The sequence below is a fragment of the Terrapene carolina genome, unplaced genomic scaffold (assembly GCF_002925995.2).
Source record: "Terrapene carolina triunguis isolate 2854851 unplaced genomic scaffold, T_m_triunguis-2.0 Scaffold147, whole genome shotgun sequence".
NCBI lineage: Eukaryota > Metazoa > Chordata > Testudines > Emydidae > Terrapene > Terrapene triunguis.
The window spans coordinates 5,572,327-5,591,781 of NW_020664498.1; the positions used below are offsets into that span (position 1 = coordinate 5,572,327).

Genomic DNA, 19,455 nt, shown 5'->3' on the forward strand with positions numbered 1-19,455 from the left:
GTGCCTACCCTGGCGAGCCGTGTGCCAAAGGTTGCCGATCCCTGCTCTAGATATATGTGCACAAATCCCATTGACACCATGATGAGTTGCACAGGTATTCATGAGGGCAGTATTTATCCTAGAGTGTCAGTGGATTTTGTATATTAAAACAAAAAAAAGAATAAGAAACTATCCAGCAGAGGACTGTACTCCCAAGAGCTTAGTCTGTTTTCCCTAAGCCCATGTGTGGAGCAGGGAACCCAATGCACACTGAGGGGGCAACTCTTCACTTCCCAGATATTCAAGCTAGCTTTTTGAGAAGTGCCTCAGAGATTTGGGCTTGGTTCATTTTGGCATTTAGGGTCTCTCTGTACACTGGTCTATAGCTAAAAGAATTACTGCAAAAGTCAGTCTTTAAACCAGTTTAATGAAAATACAAGGCTTACGTGTATCATCTTAAAGTCACCAAGGTAATTAGGGGAAGAGTAACAAGTTATATGCCTTAGTTCAGCTCTAATCTGATGTTTTATCATCTCCCCTTCCATACCAGGTAATACTCAATGTAAAATACTCTTATCACAAGAAGAGTAAATTTGCCATAAAAAAAAAAAAAAAAAAAAAAAAAAGGAAGCCACCCTATTGACTATGGTGACTAGTAGGAAATGCTAGTAAATATTTAAATAGCTTAAATCTACCACATTGCTCTTTAGTACCCCAGAACAGATGCTGTCTTCCAGGCTGTTCCTCCCATCTAGTAGTGTAAATTCAGATGTACACCAATGTGGCTATATAGTGCAAAGCACATAAAACGTATGCCAGGGGAAGAATCTCCCTGAGACAGCCCCCTGAACGGGGGATGTCTCTTTAGCAGCATGTGACTGCATTTTCTAAATATATGTATATATATTTTACCTTATTTATAAGTCCCCAAATTCAGAACTAGAATTGTGACCTTAAAGTCAGTCTTTGCATCTCCATGTTAGGAGGATCACTGCACATGCATTTCCAGTATCCCTTCTAGAAAGGTTCTCTTCCACTTGGAGCTGTATTCTAATACCTAGGAAATCTTTTTAGCACTTGCATTACTGCAACAACTTCAGGAGTTACCACATTTAATCACTGATACTTGCAAAGAACTGTAACATCAAAAGAAAAATGCAAACTTTATCTTCTATTTCTCACTCTAAGGATTAAAGTAAATCACTGTATCTTTCACACATTCTAAATAGAAGCTTAGCATAGTCCTGCTCACATGGCCAGTTGATTGTACTGAGTGGGCCTCCACTCTGCAGCCAGACACTAGTGGGAGATGTAGGGGGCATTTTTCAAGTCAGACGGTGCAGTGAGTGTATTGTACTCTCCAGACCAGTAGGCACAGAGTACTGGACAAAATGCACTTGGTCCATGGAGGGACAGGAGAACTGGAGAATACAGAAAGAGGGCCTTGTCGTACCACAGCAATAGATCAAGGGGTGAGGTTCACTGGCTCCTAAAGGAGTTCCCATCCAATCGTCCTCAGCAGAAACCTGCTTGCTTCAACATGGGTCAAAAGGACTGGGCCCATAACGGAAGCTCGCGATCACTGATGACTAAGGTGTGTGGCACTACAATGATTTTATAAGTAAACTAAAGCTCACTGAGCCCTATCAATAGCTAAACTCTTAAAATATTTGGAGGCACAAATGTGTGTGTGTATTTGTTTTATTCATAATTTGAGTTGTCTTGGGATACCAAAGGTATTTCTAATTAAGGTGATTTAACAAAATTGCTGACCTCATTTCAAAACATCCACTGATCCATTTCTCATTCAATGGCAATATCAAAATGTTAAAAGGAACATAAAAACAAACATGCACACAATTGTACAGTTTTCATAAAGGTCTATTTCATTATTTGTGGGTAGCGCATTAAACAGTTAAATACATTTAAATAATGTATAAGTGACTGCACTAATGCAGAATTGATAACTAGATAGGTAACCAATTTAACTAGAAACCAGCTAACAAGTAACTGTCTAAAATACTTTGAATACAGCTCTTGTTCTAGGTCATCCCTCTTGGGAAAAAAAGCCTGCTGATCACACTGGAAATACATTTTTAAGGCCAAATTCTTCTGATATCCCTTCCTTGCAGCAGTTTCTTCGGCTGTTTCAAGCTTCCAACTCCAGACCAAGACCAAGTTTATGACCTCCAGAATTGATGCTCTTCCCATCTACCAGGGCGGAGAGTGTAAGCTTCACACCTGTAAGATTAAAACAATCCTGTGTTAACATGTAATCTGAAAGTGCTAACTATTGTGTCAATCAGCAATTCTTTGTTTCATCACAAGTCCAAGTTAAATTGTAATTACTTTCCCAGGTAGTAATAGTAAAGCAAGTTTCTAAAGCAATTTCCACTTACGTACATCAACTCCATTCAGCTTTTAAAAGAAAGTTGTACAAAATTAAGCTGAACAACAATTGTAGGTACCAAATGACTATCTGGGGGCACATAAAATGCAACTGCTTCACACAGAACTAAAAAAACCATGCAAATTCTATATAAGTATCACATTTTATATATTGGACTTATGAGATCATTTATTTACTCAAACTAATATGGAAATGAGCCCTTTCACGCATTATAGCTCGCACACAGAAAAATATGCTATGTACATGAGATAGCCATTTGGGAAAAGTGCGATGATGGCTTTTCCCCCCCCTCTTAGAGGTAGGATTAGAGATACTGCACAAGATGTATTTTTGCCCAAACAAAACAACAACTTCCATAAACATGAGGGGGAAAAAAAGTGCAATTTTGAGAATGAAGCTACCTTAATCCTAGCTGTTTAGAGAGCTATCAGCAACCAGTAAAATCAGAGATAAGACCTTTGGAGGAAGACAGTGAAGAATGAAAGAGACCGTCTTATTTTCATTTGCATTGACTAAAACTATCCCCCTAACAGAGAGAAAGAATCTAGAAGTCAAGTATTCTTTTGTCTGAGCCCACAAGAGTCTCAGTAGGGAAAGACACCAGATTCAGTAAGCTACTGAGTCCCTTCTGACTACCCTAATAAAATCAAATGAAGATCCCAAATACTGAAAGTTATTTAGATTCCACTCTCTGCCCCAAAACCTTGATCAGAACAAAGGAATGCTAACATAAAAGGGTGGATTTATAACTCTCTCTAATCTGAGATCCAGAAAGCATTTTGAAGCAACTCAGAAACCAAACACTTTTCAGGCCTTCTTAATGCATCAGAAAGCAGCACACAGGAAAAAGCCCTTTTTTTTCAATTGATTGCAAGTCACCTGTAAGGTTAAAAATCTACAAGAAACCCAAATATTTGGAAATACAGAACAACTAAATACTAAGTTATATTAACTCTGTCCCCCCACTTAACAATTCTAACTTCCCTGGTGTACTCCTTCCCCTCCCCCCACAACATAGTGGTGTTTTGGATCACAGATTTAGAAAAAGATCCTCCAGCCTGTGCATGCAATATGAACAGCCAATGTACTTATAAAGCTTTCCATTTGTAAGTGTGCCCTACACAGCCCTGGTTTATAATTGGTTTGATGTCTCCATTGTACACATGCTCTATCTGTCACCTGGATCATGCACTTGCACATAGAGCTATAAGGAACCCTCTATATTAGACAGAATCAGGCCCTTAATAAGGAGTGGAGGAGTGACTACCAGTTCCTGATTAGGAAAACAGTATGAATATAGTAAAATAGTTTGCTGAGTAAAGAAGGCACAACCCGGAGGCAGTTAAGAATAAAGCATTCTATTTTTAGTAGTGTCTGATAACACAGTGTTTGTAAATGGATGGATAAAGCAGTCTGGGTTTCTCAGATATGGAGCAGACTAAGAGCAGCTCAGCTACCTTTAACTGCACGCATGAAGTGTTAGGATTAAAAACTAATGAGAAATTTCAAACTCTAAATTTTCTTATGCGTTTTTGCAAACTGAAAAAGGAGAAAAAAAAACCTGAAAGGATTTTTATCTGTAAGTTATGGATACGAACAGACTTTTGTCTGGGAATTTCCTTAGTTTTTAAGAACAGAAAGAGCCATCTTCCTCCTTCTGCTGGTGTGCTTGTCCTAGGATTTCATCCTCCCCCCCACAAAAGCAGCAGCTGCAATCATCCAAGGTATGCAACCGAAATTTTGAGAGGCATTATCTCTTCTTGCCAACCGCAAAGTTAAGAGAGGACTTATTTCCTAGTCAGAGAGATGAGTCCCAATATATTTTAATACACTAGCAGTTAACGGTTTTCTAAACCAGAAGTTGCTTCGTTTCTGAAACAAAACTATGCTGAATGAGTTCGCTCCACAAGACAGCCCCATCGTGTATATGGTGTTAATGCTATTTGGACAGAAGCTGCTCAACCCAAGACCAAAAACAGGTCAGGTTTTTCCTCACATAAGTCTGGTGTGTTAATGATTTAGTTATTCACTATCATGTTTTATAACCAAAGTGATTTAAACAAACAGCACAAATGGACAATCACTGAGAAAATTGTTACCAAGGTATTAACTGAACACAGATAAACTGTGTTAGCTGGTGATCAAAGGATGTGTAAATTACTGCACTTGCTTAATATCTTCATAATAGTTTTAATGTGAATCAGGTCTTCAAAAAACAAAACCAAATAGTTCTTTCACTCTGCTGTAAGAAGTTGATTAATGGATACCAGCCAGATAACAACTGGACATTTTCTATGAATGATGGTTAGACCTTCCAGGATACTACCAACAAAAATGTTTTGGTTAAATTAAGATTACTAAGAGCTTGCTTGTTGTCATAGCAGCATAACACCGCATTGAAAGTTAGGAACACATTTGAAATCCATCCTACTGGAAAACAAAATGGAGGACACACTTAGCCCTAAATATTCCAGAAATGCCATTGGATTTAGCCAAGCAAAACTCAAACTCAGTAGGAGTTTTAGTTTATGGTATATGAAACTGTCCAAGTACGAATTAGCCTCCAATATAGATTGAAAGGGAGAAAGACTGCAGAGATAGTCATTCTGAAGAGAGAAGCCATCTACTTTAACTGGCATATGAGTGTAGAGATAATATTTCAAACAGCAGTTCCATGCATAATACCTAGGAATGCATGATTGCAGCGAAGTGATTCATTTATAAAACATTTACCTGGCCTCAGGGTCTGGGTGTAACCCACTCCAACTAAACTAGAGTTGTTCACTTTTGCCTGCAACAAAATAAAAAACTGAGTAAGAAACAGCAATTCAAAGAAAACCATGAAAGAAAGTTCTTTCTTATAATCCTGTAGTGACTATAATAGGTGTCAACAAGAACAGACATCACAAAATTAAAGCCAGTTTATATTTTGCAGTATCTTTATATTTACTGGATACACTACTCCCCTCCCCCGCAAAAAAAACACACGCAAATACCCTTCTTATCCCAGAGGGAAAATAATACATAGTTTGAGTGGGCAGGCAGAAATTTACCTTTCAAACCACATTCCAACACAATCCCTGTTACATGAAATGTTTGTTTAGGACCTTTCTAGGAAGAGAGCCAATTCACCCTTTTTTTTTTTATGCTTCCGAGATGAACTCTATCAGAACAAGCCACAACATCTAATAGTATTCGTTGAAGAAACAGAATTTCATTGATTCACTCAAATCAAGGAATGGCCATTTAGTTTTACTGGGCTGGTACATTTCTATACTAACCATCATTGTAATGCTCTCAATCAATAGTATGTGCACCAGCACTAGAAGTTCAGGTTTGCAAGACTCTTATTCTAGACCCAATGACATCTGTTGCACTGACACGACCCACTTCAAAACTGAAGTTAAACTAGAGCAAGCCAAGCTCTATTGTGAATAGGGTGCTGACTGTTACAGGAGAGTTCTCAGCATGGGAACCCAGTGCAGTAATCTGAAAAAGTGTCTGAACTACCTCTCTAGAGTGATTTAATGTAATGTGTAAGGCACTGAATTGTGTTACTATAGGCATAGTAAGAAGACTTTCTGTAGAAAAAGTAAATCACAGTTACTTTGTGGTATGTAACTAAAGTCACATACTTTACAAGATTTAGTTGTTAACATCTGGGCTATCACAGACCTTTACATTAGTGATACAGAAGAGTAACTGGCATACTTCTTGACCCTTCCATATCAATACAGAATATGTATACTACTATAAAAGATATCCAGTTGTATATTTACACAGAGCAAGAGGAAGCTTAAAGCCATACTTACAGAGATGGAAGCAGTGGAATCCAACTGGTATTTAGCTGCAATGCCAAAACGAGTGCTGTTGCTGCCTGCTGTCCAAGCTAGATTTACAGCAGTATCAAGACTGTCGCTCACTTTCTGGTAAATTGAGCCACCAAATTCTGACCCATCATTGCTGCAAGATATTTGCAAGTGAAATTAAATTACAGGTTTATGTGTATAAAATATAAAGTCCTACACTTATATTTAGCTTTTAAAGTTTTACTCACCTGGGGATATTTTTTGTATTTTAAACATAACACTAATTTATTTTTCCATTATAAGACATTAAAAAGGAGGGCACATAAATGTAGTTTGCAAGGCAGAATGAGGTACTTTAGCAGAGTCCATGAAAGAAGCTTACTCCAATAATTATATTGCTACGGGTGATACTAATATATTCACTTGCACAATTAAGCTCATAAATACTCTAGGTAAATTCCTCCTTCATAGAATATCAGGATTGGAAGGGAGCTCAGGAGGTCAACTAGTCCAACCCCCAGCTCAAAACAGGACCAATCCCCAGACAGATTTTTGCTCCAGATCCCTAAATGGCCCCCTCAAGGATTGAACTCACAACCATGGGTTTAGCAGGACAATGCTCAAACCACTGAGCTATCCCTCCCCCCAAAATCCTGGCTCCATTGAGTTCATGGCAAAAACCTCTGTTTAGTTCTGAAACTAATGGAATATGAAATGTTTGATACAGACATGCAAGTTATAAATCAGAGGCAAATATTCAGAATAATCTTGTGGTTACTGGAAACAACGTTTCTAAGTAGCATTATAGTATTACTGTTAAGAAAAAGGTCAAAGGACATTTTATTCTAGAAAAGCAATACCATTTTCAAATCTTTTAATAAACTTTGAAAGCAGTTCACTGCAAGTCTGAACAATCCTGGTTAAAATTCCCCCTCTTCTCCTCCTTTTTTAGAAAGAGGGGGGGTGCGCAAGTGTGTGATTTGACTCCAGTGAATATAAGTAAGTTGCTTCCTACCTTAACACCATGCAGATTTAAGTTAACATCACTGAGACACCAGTAATGCACCATTATCACAATCATTCAGCCTGAGAAGTCAGCAGGAAGGTGAGAAAACACAAAAAACTATATGCTTTGCCATGTATGGTTAGATTTCATAAATTTAAGTGCGTCTTATGTTAAAGTTCCCTTTCAGGGCTAAAGGAAAGGGCCTAAGAATTAAAAGCACTGGCAAAGCATATTTATTGTAACAATATCATGCCAACTGTAATTGCTAATAACTATTTCCTGTAAGAGATCACAGGGAACAACTGTATTATTGTAATGCAGTTTTCCCAATCGCAAGGAGGGGACAAGTACTTCAGTCTACTTTGTAAATACAACACTTTCAGTATTGCTTTCTATATTTTGCAAACTACAATGTATATATTACAGAAATTACTTCATGTAACAAAGTAGTTAGAAAACAAGCTATAAACACTAAACTTAGAAAAAAGAGGTATAGAAGTAATTACTGATCAGGTAAAGAAAATCTCATGTGTTACCCTGGTTAATTCTGTACGAGATTCTCTCACACAGAGCATATTTGACACTTTCACAAACAAGTGCTATTAATTCAGAATTTGAAGCTTCTGAATACTCTTACTACAAGCTTCTCAAATACAGTATTTTAATACTCACACGTTAGTGTGCAGTTGGAAGTCTCCAGTTTTGTAACCCACAGAGAAGTTATTCCTTGTCAGCTTTGATTTGGCACTATCAAATGTCATCTGATAACCAGCAAGCCAGCCCTCGTAACCAACGACAGCGGAGCCATGGATCGCAGGTCCAGCAAAATCAAAGTCAACATCACAACCAAGATTTACGCATTCACGTTTATAAGAGGACTTAATTTTGCCACTTTTCTTCCTGAAGCAAAGAAATTATTTTTTAAAAAGGCTTCATCCTCTACTATCAGTCTAATTTTTACTACTTAACCTGCAGTAGGCACACAAAGGCCATTAGAGAATAGGTGTCAAGTCTGGGCAAGACATAACTGACCAGTCATGGAACCAAAATGCAACAGCCCATGAGAAAGTTTCAGAAAACACAAGAATTATACATTTGAAGACTAAAGAATGAAGAAACTTCTTTACTTCCTTATCCCACCCCAATCTCCCAATAAAGTATTCTCTTATATTTGTGCAAGCAGAGCCCTGAGTACTATTCTAACAAATCCAATTCTCTCATTAGGGTGCCAACTATCTTGTTAAGGAGTAAGAAATTTTGCATCAGTGCTCCAAGGAGCCACATTCAAATGTAACAGCCTGGATTAACAGCAGTAGTTTTGAGCCACCAAATTCAAGCCATATACATACTCTTCATTCACAAAGTTATATTAACCTATTAAATATTCATTTGACCTTTACATGCAAAGTTATTCCCCTTAACATGCCAAAAAGTTCTCTTAACAAAAACAAAACTCTTACCCTGTGTTTGGTGAGAAGGTTGTGTCAAATGTCAGCTTCAAACCTTTGGCAATCTAATTAGGGGAACAAAAGCTATTAGCTCAGATCTACTGGTTAAGTGAAAAAATTAAATACAAGTAGTACGTCAATCTGTTACCTGATCTTCAATCGCAATTTCTGTTCCCAGAGTGTTATCTGTGTTCCATTTTTCTGTGAAAGTCAGACCATACTCAGCCCATTTGTATTTGGTCTCCAAGCTCCCATTCACTTTCCCTGTGTCTGTGTTTGATGAACCAGCTGTTGTGAATTCCTAATAAGACAGTATAGGTTATTCCTGAGTTGCACACATCCCAGAAAGTCTCACATGGTAAAAGGTATCTTTTTTTTTAAACTTAAAAAACTAAACCATGTAAACAACTGTAAGGTAGCATTGTCCTGTTCAACCAGTTTGAATTATACCCACCCCCTTTTGTAACAATTTGCTAAAAAGGATCTTCCAGATTTTCAAACTTAACCAGGAAATGGCAGTGTGTGCGCTGATACGACACAGTTCAGAAATGTAAAACTCAATTCCAAGCAAGGAAGTCCATTGTGCTCTAAGCAATTGAACTATACTATTCAGTGTAGTTCATGCTTTACCCTTCTTTCTGAAGCAATTTGTTTCAAGTCATTGTTTCCTTAAAAAGCAGAAAAAAATTTATTACAAGTACAGAGAAGTTTGGTGCTCATATTATTGAAGGGACTAATATCACTGATCAGAGCCAGGCACAATGCAGACAGCATCCCAGACAACTCTGCCAACATGCTGCAATCCTCATATAATACTATTGCTATTCCAATCAATAGTGCCCAAAGAGACACTATCATGCTACAATTGTGAGATGGCTCTACATATACATTTTAAAAAATAAATAAATATTCAGGGACTAGAAGAAGAAATTTTACAGTTACAATCAAGAAATGATTTGAACATAAGTCTCTAGACAAAAGGGCAGCACTAGTCCATTGGTTCTTAACTAAGGATTTTAATAGCCACACGAGTGAGTCAGGACTCCCAAGTAAAAATATAATTATATAGGGAGACTGTGACATTAACTGATAGTAAGTTTATTAACAGAATTCCATTCCTTACACAGAATTATATTTTTTAGATTCAGGACTCTCAATGTGTAACTGTTACGCTAAGTTATTTTAAAATAAACATTGCAGTTATTTATATTACAAACAGCACCTTAGTTATTAAAACTGAAAGTTATAAACACTAGTTGCCTCTCGCTACTTATCCTTTTTGCATCTCTCTTCTTGGAGAATGGAAAGGCTAGTCAATATCTACCAAATTTTGAAAATCTAAAAATAAACATGGGCACAATGCTGAAGTGTTTGGCTAGCAACTGCTGCAGGGAATATTTGTTAAACAGTCTTTCCACTCCATTTTATTAATTGTATGGAAAAATTTCTGATGGTCTTTAATTTAAAAAAAAAAAAATTAAGTCAAAATCTTGACCCAAGATATGTCTGGCTGTGGGTTTGTCTATATGGTGCAGCAGTGCACACTAGATGGGTGTGAATTCAAAAGCACACCAACATGTTGCACACTAACTGGCCCAGGTAGACCCTGCTTGAGCATATTAGGGAACTTTTATTTCACGCCAGCAGGGTCTATCTGGGCCAGTTAATATGCAACACATTGGTGTGCTTTAGAATTCACACTCCTTTAATGTGCACTGATGCACCATGTAGACAAGCCCTGTTTCCCCCTACGCCCACTAGAATTAGCTATCCACTCCTTAAGGTACTATATGCATTTACTACTACTACTACTACTAGAGGGAGCATTCGTTTTATGAGAAGACTATATTTAAACCAAACAATTCAGGAGTATTGTATCAATCTCACCATACACTGAAGGAATATCTAGATTTCCTGTAGATAAAGGATGTATATAAATGCCAGAATTTGTTGCTAAAGATTTACCTTAGTTAAGACAACAAACTTAAAATTTATTAAATGTAGGTAGCTTTATATGAAAAATTAACTTTGACTGAGTGATGTTTACTTGCAGCATATTATTTAGCCACTAGATGTCTGTGCAAAACACAGCATTCCAGACATGGCAGCAGTCCCTAGTAAACAAGGGAAGAAAAAACTGGAATTCAAGTTACGCAGAAGCCCATTTGCCTGTAGCGGTCACCTTTTTCTTTAAGGAATACCTACTATTTAAGGCAGGCTGTGATTCCATAAATCAAGACAGCAACTAAAGGCTGAAGACTATTAGTGATAAATAGCTTATGCCTTATCTACACTTAAGAGGGTTTGCCAATATATCTATACCAGGAGAGCACTAGTTGGGGGGGGGGGGGGGGGGGGAGAGAGCGCGCTTCTTTTTCTGGTACAGCTTGAACCTGTTCCCCCAAAAGGAATAATCTGTACCAAAGGACTTTTTCTGCCGATACAGCTATCTATCCTAAGGCTTTTGCCAGCATAGCCATGTTAATCAAGAGTGTGATTTCCCCATGCACCCACACACACACCTAACCAACAAAGCTATGTCAGCAAAACTTTTTGGTGTAGACCAGGCTTTAGTAAGATGTTTAAAAGGTTAGACATTTTCATGAAATATAATTAGTATGACACCACAATGGCCATCAACCTTCATTCTTCAGTTTGTAAACTATTCTGCTGATTCAGAAAGAAATATCCCCCGGGGTAAAATACTGAACAATGTGTCTCCTGCTCAAGAATCCAGCATTGGTCAGTGTCAGGGGTCGAAGTGACTGGTGAAACTGTTGTTTCAATGTTCAATTGTATGGAATCAGATTTATAGAAATGTAGGGCTGGAAGGGACCTCAAGAAGTCATCAAGTCCAGCCACCTGCACTGTGGCAGGACCAAGTAATTACAGACTATCCCTGATAAGTGTTTTTCAAAACCTCCAATGATGGAGATTCCACAATCTCCCTTGGAAGCCTATTCTAGAGCTCAACTACCCTTCCTAATATCTAACCTAAATCTCCCTTGCTGCAGATTAAGCCCATTACTTCTTGTCCTACCTTCAGTGAACATGGAGAACAATTGATCACCATTCTCTTTACAACAGCCATTAACATATTTGAAGATTTATCAGGTCTCCCCGATCCCACCCCAGCCTTCCTTTTTCAAGACTTAACATGTCCAGTTTTTTTAACCTTTCCTCATAGGTCAGGTTCTCTTAACCTTTTAATCATTTTTGTTGCTCTTCTGGACTCTCTCCAATTTGTCCATATCTTTCTTAAAATGTGGCCCCTAGAACTGGAAACAATATTCCACTGATGCCTTACCAATGACAAATAGAGCAGGACAGTTACTTCCTATATTTTACATACAATACTGCTGTTAATACACCCCAGAATGGTATTAGCCTTTTTCACAGCTGCATCTCATTGTTGACTCAATTTGCGATCCACTACAACTCCCAGATCCTTTTCAGCAGTACTACCAGGATCTTGAGAGATTTACATTGAGCACAAACAGAAACAAAGAATATTCAAAGAAAACTAAATTAAATTTCTATATGGTCTGATATCAATTTTACCTTTAAAAAATGGTTCTGCTATTCGTTCATTTTTACACACAAAATGAGTGACAGCCAAAATAAACCCTGCTTAACAACTTTACAAAGACAACAGAACAACTACTTCTGACTACTGCGTGTCAGCATACATGGCAATGTGATTTATGTTTGGAGCTGCAGATCTCTATGGCCCTCTGTACAGCAGTGTACAGCAAACACTTATCAAAGGATTCAGTCAACTAGCTAACTTTGTCCATAAAAGTTCCCTTTGATAAGCAGGAAAATTAGAGCACATTAACCAAAAATACTGTGAATTTAAAACTCACCACCCCGCTTGCAGACTTTGTTTTCACGTCCAGTTTCACCAGCCCAAAACCTTAAGATGATAAAAAGTACACTGTAATAACTTTAAAGTGTTTGCATTTGTTTAAGCAACAAAATTTAAAAAAAAAAAATACTTCAGCCATTGACGAGAGCGGTATAAATCCTATGAACGCTGAAACATCTGTAGTCAGTGTTGAATTGAGTAGGGTTCTCTCAAACTTTAAAGTGAAAAAAAGGAATAGCGAAGGCCTGTTTATTGTACACCAATGACTACTAGGGGATATTCTCTCAGTTAACTAAATGAAAGTTTGTTTCTGTCTACTCCACAAATTCAACTGTGCCTCTCAAAGACAAGCTGTGCCCTTTCTGGCTTTTATGCTGCCACCAGTAAAAGATTCTCCAGTCAGAATTTAGCTTGATGTTATGCTGATGTGTGAACCAGAATAGAATACAGTTCATTCTATAGCACTGCTGAGTCAACAGAGCTAACAAAGGTTAGGACTCAAATAAACTAGGAAATACAGTTCCAAATACACAAAGGGAGTAAATTTAAGAATGTGCCATTTTTATATTGTCACCCTTCTGACAATTAGATGTACTTTATATTATACGAAGCAAATAATTAGATGTATGGGTTTTTTTTTCAGAAATGTCATTCTTATATTGACAGGATGAGATTTACACAGTCACTCCCATGAAGCCTCCTGAAGGATGCTCAATACAAGAGTCCACACCACACAAGTTGATTTATTCAGCTTTAAAATAATCAGAAGTCATACACACACAATAATCAGTCATATCCTCTACTTCTTTGCCACTGTAAGGTTGCTTCCTATCACAGTTATCTAGTCAAGTCCAATTACATGTCCCAAGCAACAGGTTTCTAAGCTACAGTCTAACAGACCTCAAAGTTTTTATATTTGATATTACAGCAGCACCTAGAAGCCCCAGCCAAGACTAGAGTCTCATAGTGCTATATGTTGTCCAAATGCACAGTAAAAGACAGTCTCTGCCCTGAAGAGATTACAGTCTAAATAAATAAGAGTGTGAGGAAAGAGAGAAAGATGATATAAGCAGAAGATTGGGAACTGAAACACACAGATTATGGCCCCAATCCTGCAATAAACTCTGGCAGACTTCTGTGCTCTACAGAGCACCAATGAAGTCCATGAGATTCCAGGGGTCTGCCTAGCAGGAACTCATTGCAAGATTCTGACCTACAATGTGATCCCCAAGGTCACACAGGCATTTTAATAACAGAAAGTCATGTTGCTTTAACTATACCTGCTTAAAGCAGAACAACCCCACAAGTGTGAATGCAGTTATACAAGTACAAAAAGTGCTTTGTACTGGTATAGCTATTCCAATACAGCACAGGAAACAACGACCAGTATATGGCACCTTTACGTCATAACAACTGTGTCCACTCTAGGGGGTTCATCAATACAATGTGGGGTTTTTTTTAAACAGATATAATTAAAGTCCCATACCTAACCAACAATTATTCCAGGATAACTTTCAAGTGTAGACCAGGCCATACGAGCTGGGACTTGAACATCAGTTCTTGATTGCTAGTCAACTGTCTTAACTACAAGACCACACCTTCCTCCCTAGAGTACTACTATAAAACCCATTCCTTCCTTGTTGTTTACAACAGATATTTACATATTTGTTTCCCATCTATTAACTTTTAATTAGCCAATGTGTGTGTGTGTGTCTATCTGATTTTTCTTCAAGTCAGTCCCACAAGCTCTCTAACCATTTTGCTGCCCTTGTATGAACTCCCTCCAATTTAATTAAATCCATTAGTTTATCCCAGTGTATACAGGCACACACAGATTAACATTCCAGAACATGTGCAAATTAAAAATATTAGCTTTATGTGCTTCAGCAAAGTGACATTTCTTTATATTGCATTTTTCTTAAAGTATTATTCCTACCATAGCCTTTGTTGAAGATATCTCTGGCAGATTTGCCAAGATCTGCATATGATGGAGGGATCGCCATTGGAGCTGGAAAGATAGAAATAACAGGTATATTAATATTGAAATATATCATAAAGATAAACTATCTTTAATTCTAAACCCACTGTGTCTTCCAACAAGAACTCATATACAGGACAATTAACAACAGATGGCTCAAACTAAAGCAGTACATGATACACCTACAGATTTTCATAGAATGAATACTGACTATTTCAAAGTGGCATGGGTTTACCAAAGTTCCTCCCCATGTAGATCCCAATATGGATTTCCCAATGTTTAGTTAAAAATGTAAAATGCTCCATATTTCAGAAATTGCAAAAGCTTTCAGAGGAGAAAGATGCCATTCCAAACTGGGGCCCTGGAAAGTTGTAGGAAATTGTGATGAAATCAACAGACTCTCTAAACTCATCAGGATTCCCATGAGATATTTTTGTTAAGACCCCACAGGATTTTTCCCCTTTTTTTTTTTAAAGGAAACATGCACGATTGTGTATCTAGTTCGCATCTATACTTGGCCCTGTGTTTTAATACCAGATATCTAACTCAAGGAGAGAGAGATTCAAAAACACTAATAAGGTTATTAAATTCAACAACTGTTCTGATAAACTTTATAGAAACTCTACACATCCCACACTCTGCAGTGAAGAAGCCAAATATTTTAAAGCTAACAACACCATGTCACTTCTATCACAATTTTTAGTGACATTTGTAGATCGCTGTTATTTTAATATTTTAAAAAGTATTTAATGACCAATCTAGTTACTCTAGTTAATGCATCCCCTTACTATAAAAGAGAGAGCTGGGTCTATTCTGTAGTCCAACCTCTCGCTTCCTCATGCTGGCAAGAGTTGGGAGCAGTGCAGAGGGAATGTGAACAGAAGAACACACCATGTTGCTCTGAAGCAACTTCTGTAACAGAAGTTAGGTTGATGGGATCTAAGTGGAGATCCCCCAAACCAATGAGAGCTATCAGAAAAGTGAAAGAGTCAAATAAAGGCTTTTCTTGGGGAATGTAAGAAAGCTTAAGCCTTTATAAGCCAATGGAGGACAGACTGAGGTGAGGTCAAATAGGTGAAGAAGCACAATAAAGTTTTGGCAAGACTTCCTTCAGCCTGGGAGTCTTAGGCAGATTAGGGGCGCCTAGAACACTTGTCACTCTAATGTGGTTACTACTCACCCCTTTCAAACACCCACCACCACCCAACTCCTCATGTTGGTCTTCAGGATTATCTATCACTGCCCTTTCAACAACTCATCACAATGCAAGGCTGTTATCTCCTTCAGTGGGAGCTTTCCCATAGACTTCAACCGGAAAAGAACCAGGACCTTAAAAAGGGCCATTGTCAATTTGAAATCTAGTCACATTGTCATATTTTCACATGTGAAGTGTTTGTATAACCCTATCTCCCATGCGAAAGCGCCAAAAACAAAAAAGGAAACTACAAAGGGGAAACAGTGAAACTGACTAGACAAGAAGTGCTGTCAAAAGCACAAAGTATCCAAACAAAGAGAAAAGTTCTCTAATCTCCTTCAGTTATAGTGATCTTGTCTTACAAGTTAATAGATAAAATTTTAGACAAATGTAATATTTAAGTTCACGGTGTCTCTAATGAGGAACTAACACACAGCTGCCTCCAATATGCCACCTGTCTGCCTCCTTATTGAGGCAAGAGTACAAAGGAATTTACATTTTTACTAATCTGTATGCCAGAACATTCAATGCCTCCATTTTGTTTTGTAGAGTAGGGCACTAAATTGTCATTCATTAGATTTCAAAGACTAACATCCTATTGAGATGAACAGGGCAGCTCACACTTTAAAAAAAATTAAGGGGTAAATCAAGTCCTGCAGAAGAAATGGGAATTCCACAATGTTGATTTTTGGAAATCTCTGCGAGCCTTAAAGCACATGGGATCAAAGCAAGGTTCAAGAACTCACACTTTTTCAGAATGTTTCTTTGTAATTTTTAAGTACCAGAAATTGCTATTGTAAAGAGAAAATTCAATATTCAGGAACAAATAACAGTCACAATACTACTTTGTTTTGGGACTTAACATTACCTTTCTATGGTGCTAGTACATATGTCAAGTGTACCTGTGTAACTAAATCTCATTTTAGTAGGTTCACCTATAGTCCAGCTATCCCTTAGGTAAGTGTTCTAGGCCAGCTCATTATTCTGAAAAATAGTTATATGTCCTTAATAAAAAGTGGAATAACCTCGGCATTGCAATGAAGCAGTTTCTACCTGCCCTTTTAAAAAGAGTGATTAATATTTATAGATTAAACAGCAGATCATATACATACAGAAGAATGTTTTAACAGCTCACTTGAAATTGCTTTGATTAACAAGTTACAAATTATAATACCCAATTTAAATATAGTTTTAAAAAGCTGCCATAGCAGACTAGTTACCACCTTAAAGAAAGTTAGAAAATGTTTCAATTGTTTAGAAATGAACAGCTGTTGTTCTGATTGAGCTATATAAATAATAAAGGAAATGTTGCTATTTTCCATCCTACTGCCTACTGGGCAGCCAGACTTACAACAGTTCTTGTTAATGGTTAGCGTTTTAAAATAAAGCTAGAAAGTGTTAAGCCACATATTTTGGGGCTTTCTTCCAAACCACCACCACCCAAGAAAAAACTATGTCTGATTTCATTTTTATAGTAACGTTCAGCATCAAAACATTTTGGCAGTGATAAAGTAAATAAGCCTTTTGTTTTTGTGTAGTACAATTTAAATTCAAAAGGACAGTCTCATACTATGGCATCAGATTTATGCTAAACAATGCAGATGCCATGGGAAGTTATTAGAGGAGGTAGCAAATAATTTATAATAAAATTGCAGATTAGAAAGATACTATGAAAATTATGCTAATTCAATTACAGTAACAAACATTTGGGTTGGTACATATAAGTTGCTAAATATTTGTTACATGTCCTATCTGCAAATAAAAGGTGACTAACTGCATGAATACCACCATAAATATTGCCCTTGTCTTAAAATGCAATCTAACCTGCAGGCCTGTAATTTTTAATCTTATGTCAGTACAGATCAAGTGAGGGACCAATGGTTAACATGTGTCCTTGATGCTTTTATAACGATCTTTCCTGTAATGTAGGGTGACCAGATAGCAAGTGTGAAAATATCGGGACAAGGGGTAATAGGAGCCCATATTAAAAAAAAAAGCCCCAAATATCAGGACTGTCCCTATAAAATCGGGACATCTGGTCACCCTACTGTAATGCGCTACATTCAATGAAAGAATAATGCTAAGCCCTGTCTGTCATCAACTCTTTATTTCACTGCCCTCCATTCCAATTAACCAAAAAAACCAACCCAAGTGAAGTCAGAAGCAGTTTTTTTCAATCCAGTCTCAAATTGTCAGTTTCTTTTACTAAAAATTAATATTAACCAGGTAGATTTTAAACATTATACTTGTAAATCCTAGACACTTACAAACTGAAATTTATGAAGAGAAATCAACTATTTGAACAATCTTGTTCTGGATTGTGACTGATGCAAATGGCAGCTCCACCCTTATCTGTGGCTTCAAGCTATCCCTTTTTCCCTGTGCATTCCTGGAAACATGGGGTCACAATTGTTGCTCCCAAGAAAGCCAAATTACGTTTTTCTCTTTACCAAAGAAGGAAGATAATTGGTGATTTAACAACCAGATAAGAAAATACTATTAACCTACCCTAAAGAAATACAATTAGTGTACAGTGTTACCACAGTACACCTTTCCCTCAAGGTATTCTGTCTAACTCCTTCACACCCTCATATTAAAGACACCTTGAGGAATCCTTAGAGGACTGATGTAAATTTTAAAACGTCAGAAGGTGGATCGCATTTTTAGGCAAATAAAAACTGTCTTGACACCAACTTTAGGAAGCCTGGATTTTATTCTAAAAGGTTGGACCTGTCGAGGATGGATGCCTTTTGGAGGAGAATGCTGGGCTGATGTTAGCCCTCTGGGTTCAGTATTCATCCACCCCTTCCAACCTTATACAGCTACTAATCTTACAACAATTATACTCTTTCCCTACTTACGTCTCGGAGGCGGAGGGGAACATGGTGGAGGATAAGTCATAGCTAGGCCAATCTAATGAATCTACAAAGAGGGGGGAAAACCAACATTCAAGGGTGAGTGAGTGAGTGATGTCTCTCTAAGCATGGACCGCGGGCCAGGGCCGCCCCGCTACGGCCCGGGGAGGAAAGGCCCTGGCACGGAACGGGCTCCCCGCGCAAAGGCCCAGCCAGACACGCCGCGGCTGCAAGGTGAACGCGGCCATCTTAGGACGCCGGCCGGCCGGCCCGCCCGGCTCTCTCGTCACCCTGCTCTGAGCGGGCATCGCAGCCGCCCCCATGTACCCAGCCGCGGCCCCAGCCCGGGCTCCCAGGAAAGTGGCCCACTCCCCTGCAGGGCAAAGCGGGACAGGGCTCGATCCCGGGGAGGGACCGGAGGGGCGCGGGCTGCCCCCACCTCACCCCACTCACATAGCCCCCCGCCCCGCGACCCCAGCCCCGAGGCGGGGCCGGCCCCGTCACCTGGCCGGCGGGGCTGTCCGAGGGGAGCCGGGAGGGTCTCGCCGTGAGGAGACCGCGCTGGCTGCGGCCGCTCGAACTGGAGGACGAAGTGAAGGAGACACCGACTAGTCGACCCACCCGCCGCCGCCGCGCAGGACCCCAACGAGTCGGGGCCGCCCCACCAACCGCCTGCCCCGCCGCGGTCCCCGCCTCGAGCAACACCTCGCCCTCAGCTGGTACACACCGACCTCACCCCGGGGGTAAAGCGGGGAGCCCGGCGGCGGAGGGTTAAGAGAGGAGGAGACCGCCGCCGAGCAGGCGCTGCGGAGGGCAACCCCAGGCGAGAGAGGGGTCCTCTGGGCCCTGAGTGAGTGAGTGAGTGAGAGAGAGAAGGGAGGGGCCTGCAGGAGCAGAGGAGAGAAGG

The 19,455-nt window shown here is 38.9% G+C and overlaps 1 protein-coding gene across 1 annotated transcript; it reads right to left on the reverse strand.

The window, feature by feature from the left end:
• Nucleotides 1-2,032: 2,032 nt before the first annotated feature.
• Nucleotides 2,033-19,194, reverse strand: LOC113406887 (voltage-dependent anion-selective channel protein 2). The gene is made up of 10 exons (XM_026653726.2): nt 19,053-19,194; nt 18,555-18,615; nt 14,457-14,528; nt 12,519-12,568; nt 8,801-8,953; nt 8,665-8,717; nt 7,877-8,104; nt 6,202-6,352; nt 5,123-5,180; nt 2,033-2,220 (listed from the first exon to the last, which is right to left on the reverse strand). The coding sequence occupies exons 2-10, from the start codon at nt 18,592-18,594 to the stop codon at nt 2,129-2,131; spliced, it is 897 nt and encodes a 298-aa protein (XP_026509511.1). The 5' UTR covers nt 18,595-18,615; nt 19,053-19,194; the 3' UTR covers nt 2,033-2,128.
• Between the last annotated feature and the right edge of the window lie 261 nt (nt 19,195-19,455).

Coding starts and splice junctions, on each gene's coding strand:
- LOC113406887 (XM_026653726.2), bottom strand. CDS start 18,594: ATGACTTATCCTCCACCATGTTCCCCTCCGCCTCCGAGAC. Junction 14,529..18,554: donor TTCCCCTCCGCCTCCGAGAC/GTAAGTAGGGAA, acceptor CTATCTTTCCAG/CTCCAATGGCGATCCCTCCA. Junction 8,954..12,518: donor CAAAGTCTGCAAGCGGGGTG/GTGAGTTTTAAA, acceptor CTGTCTTATTAG/GAATTCACAACAGCTGGTTC.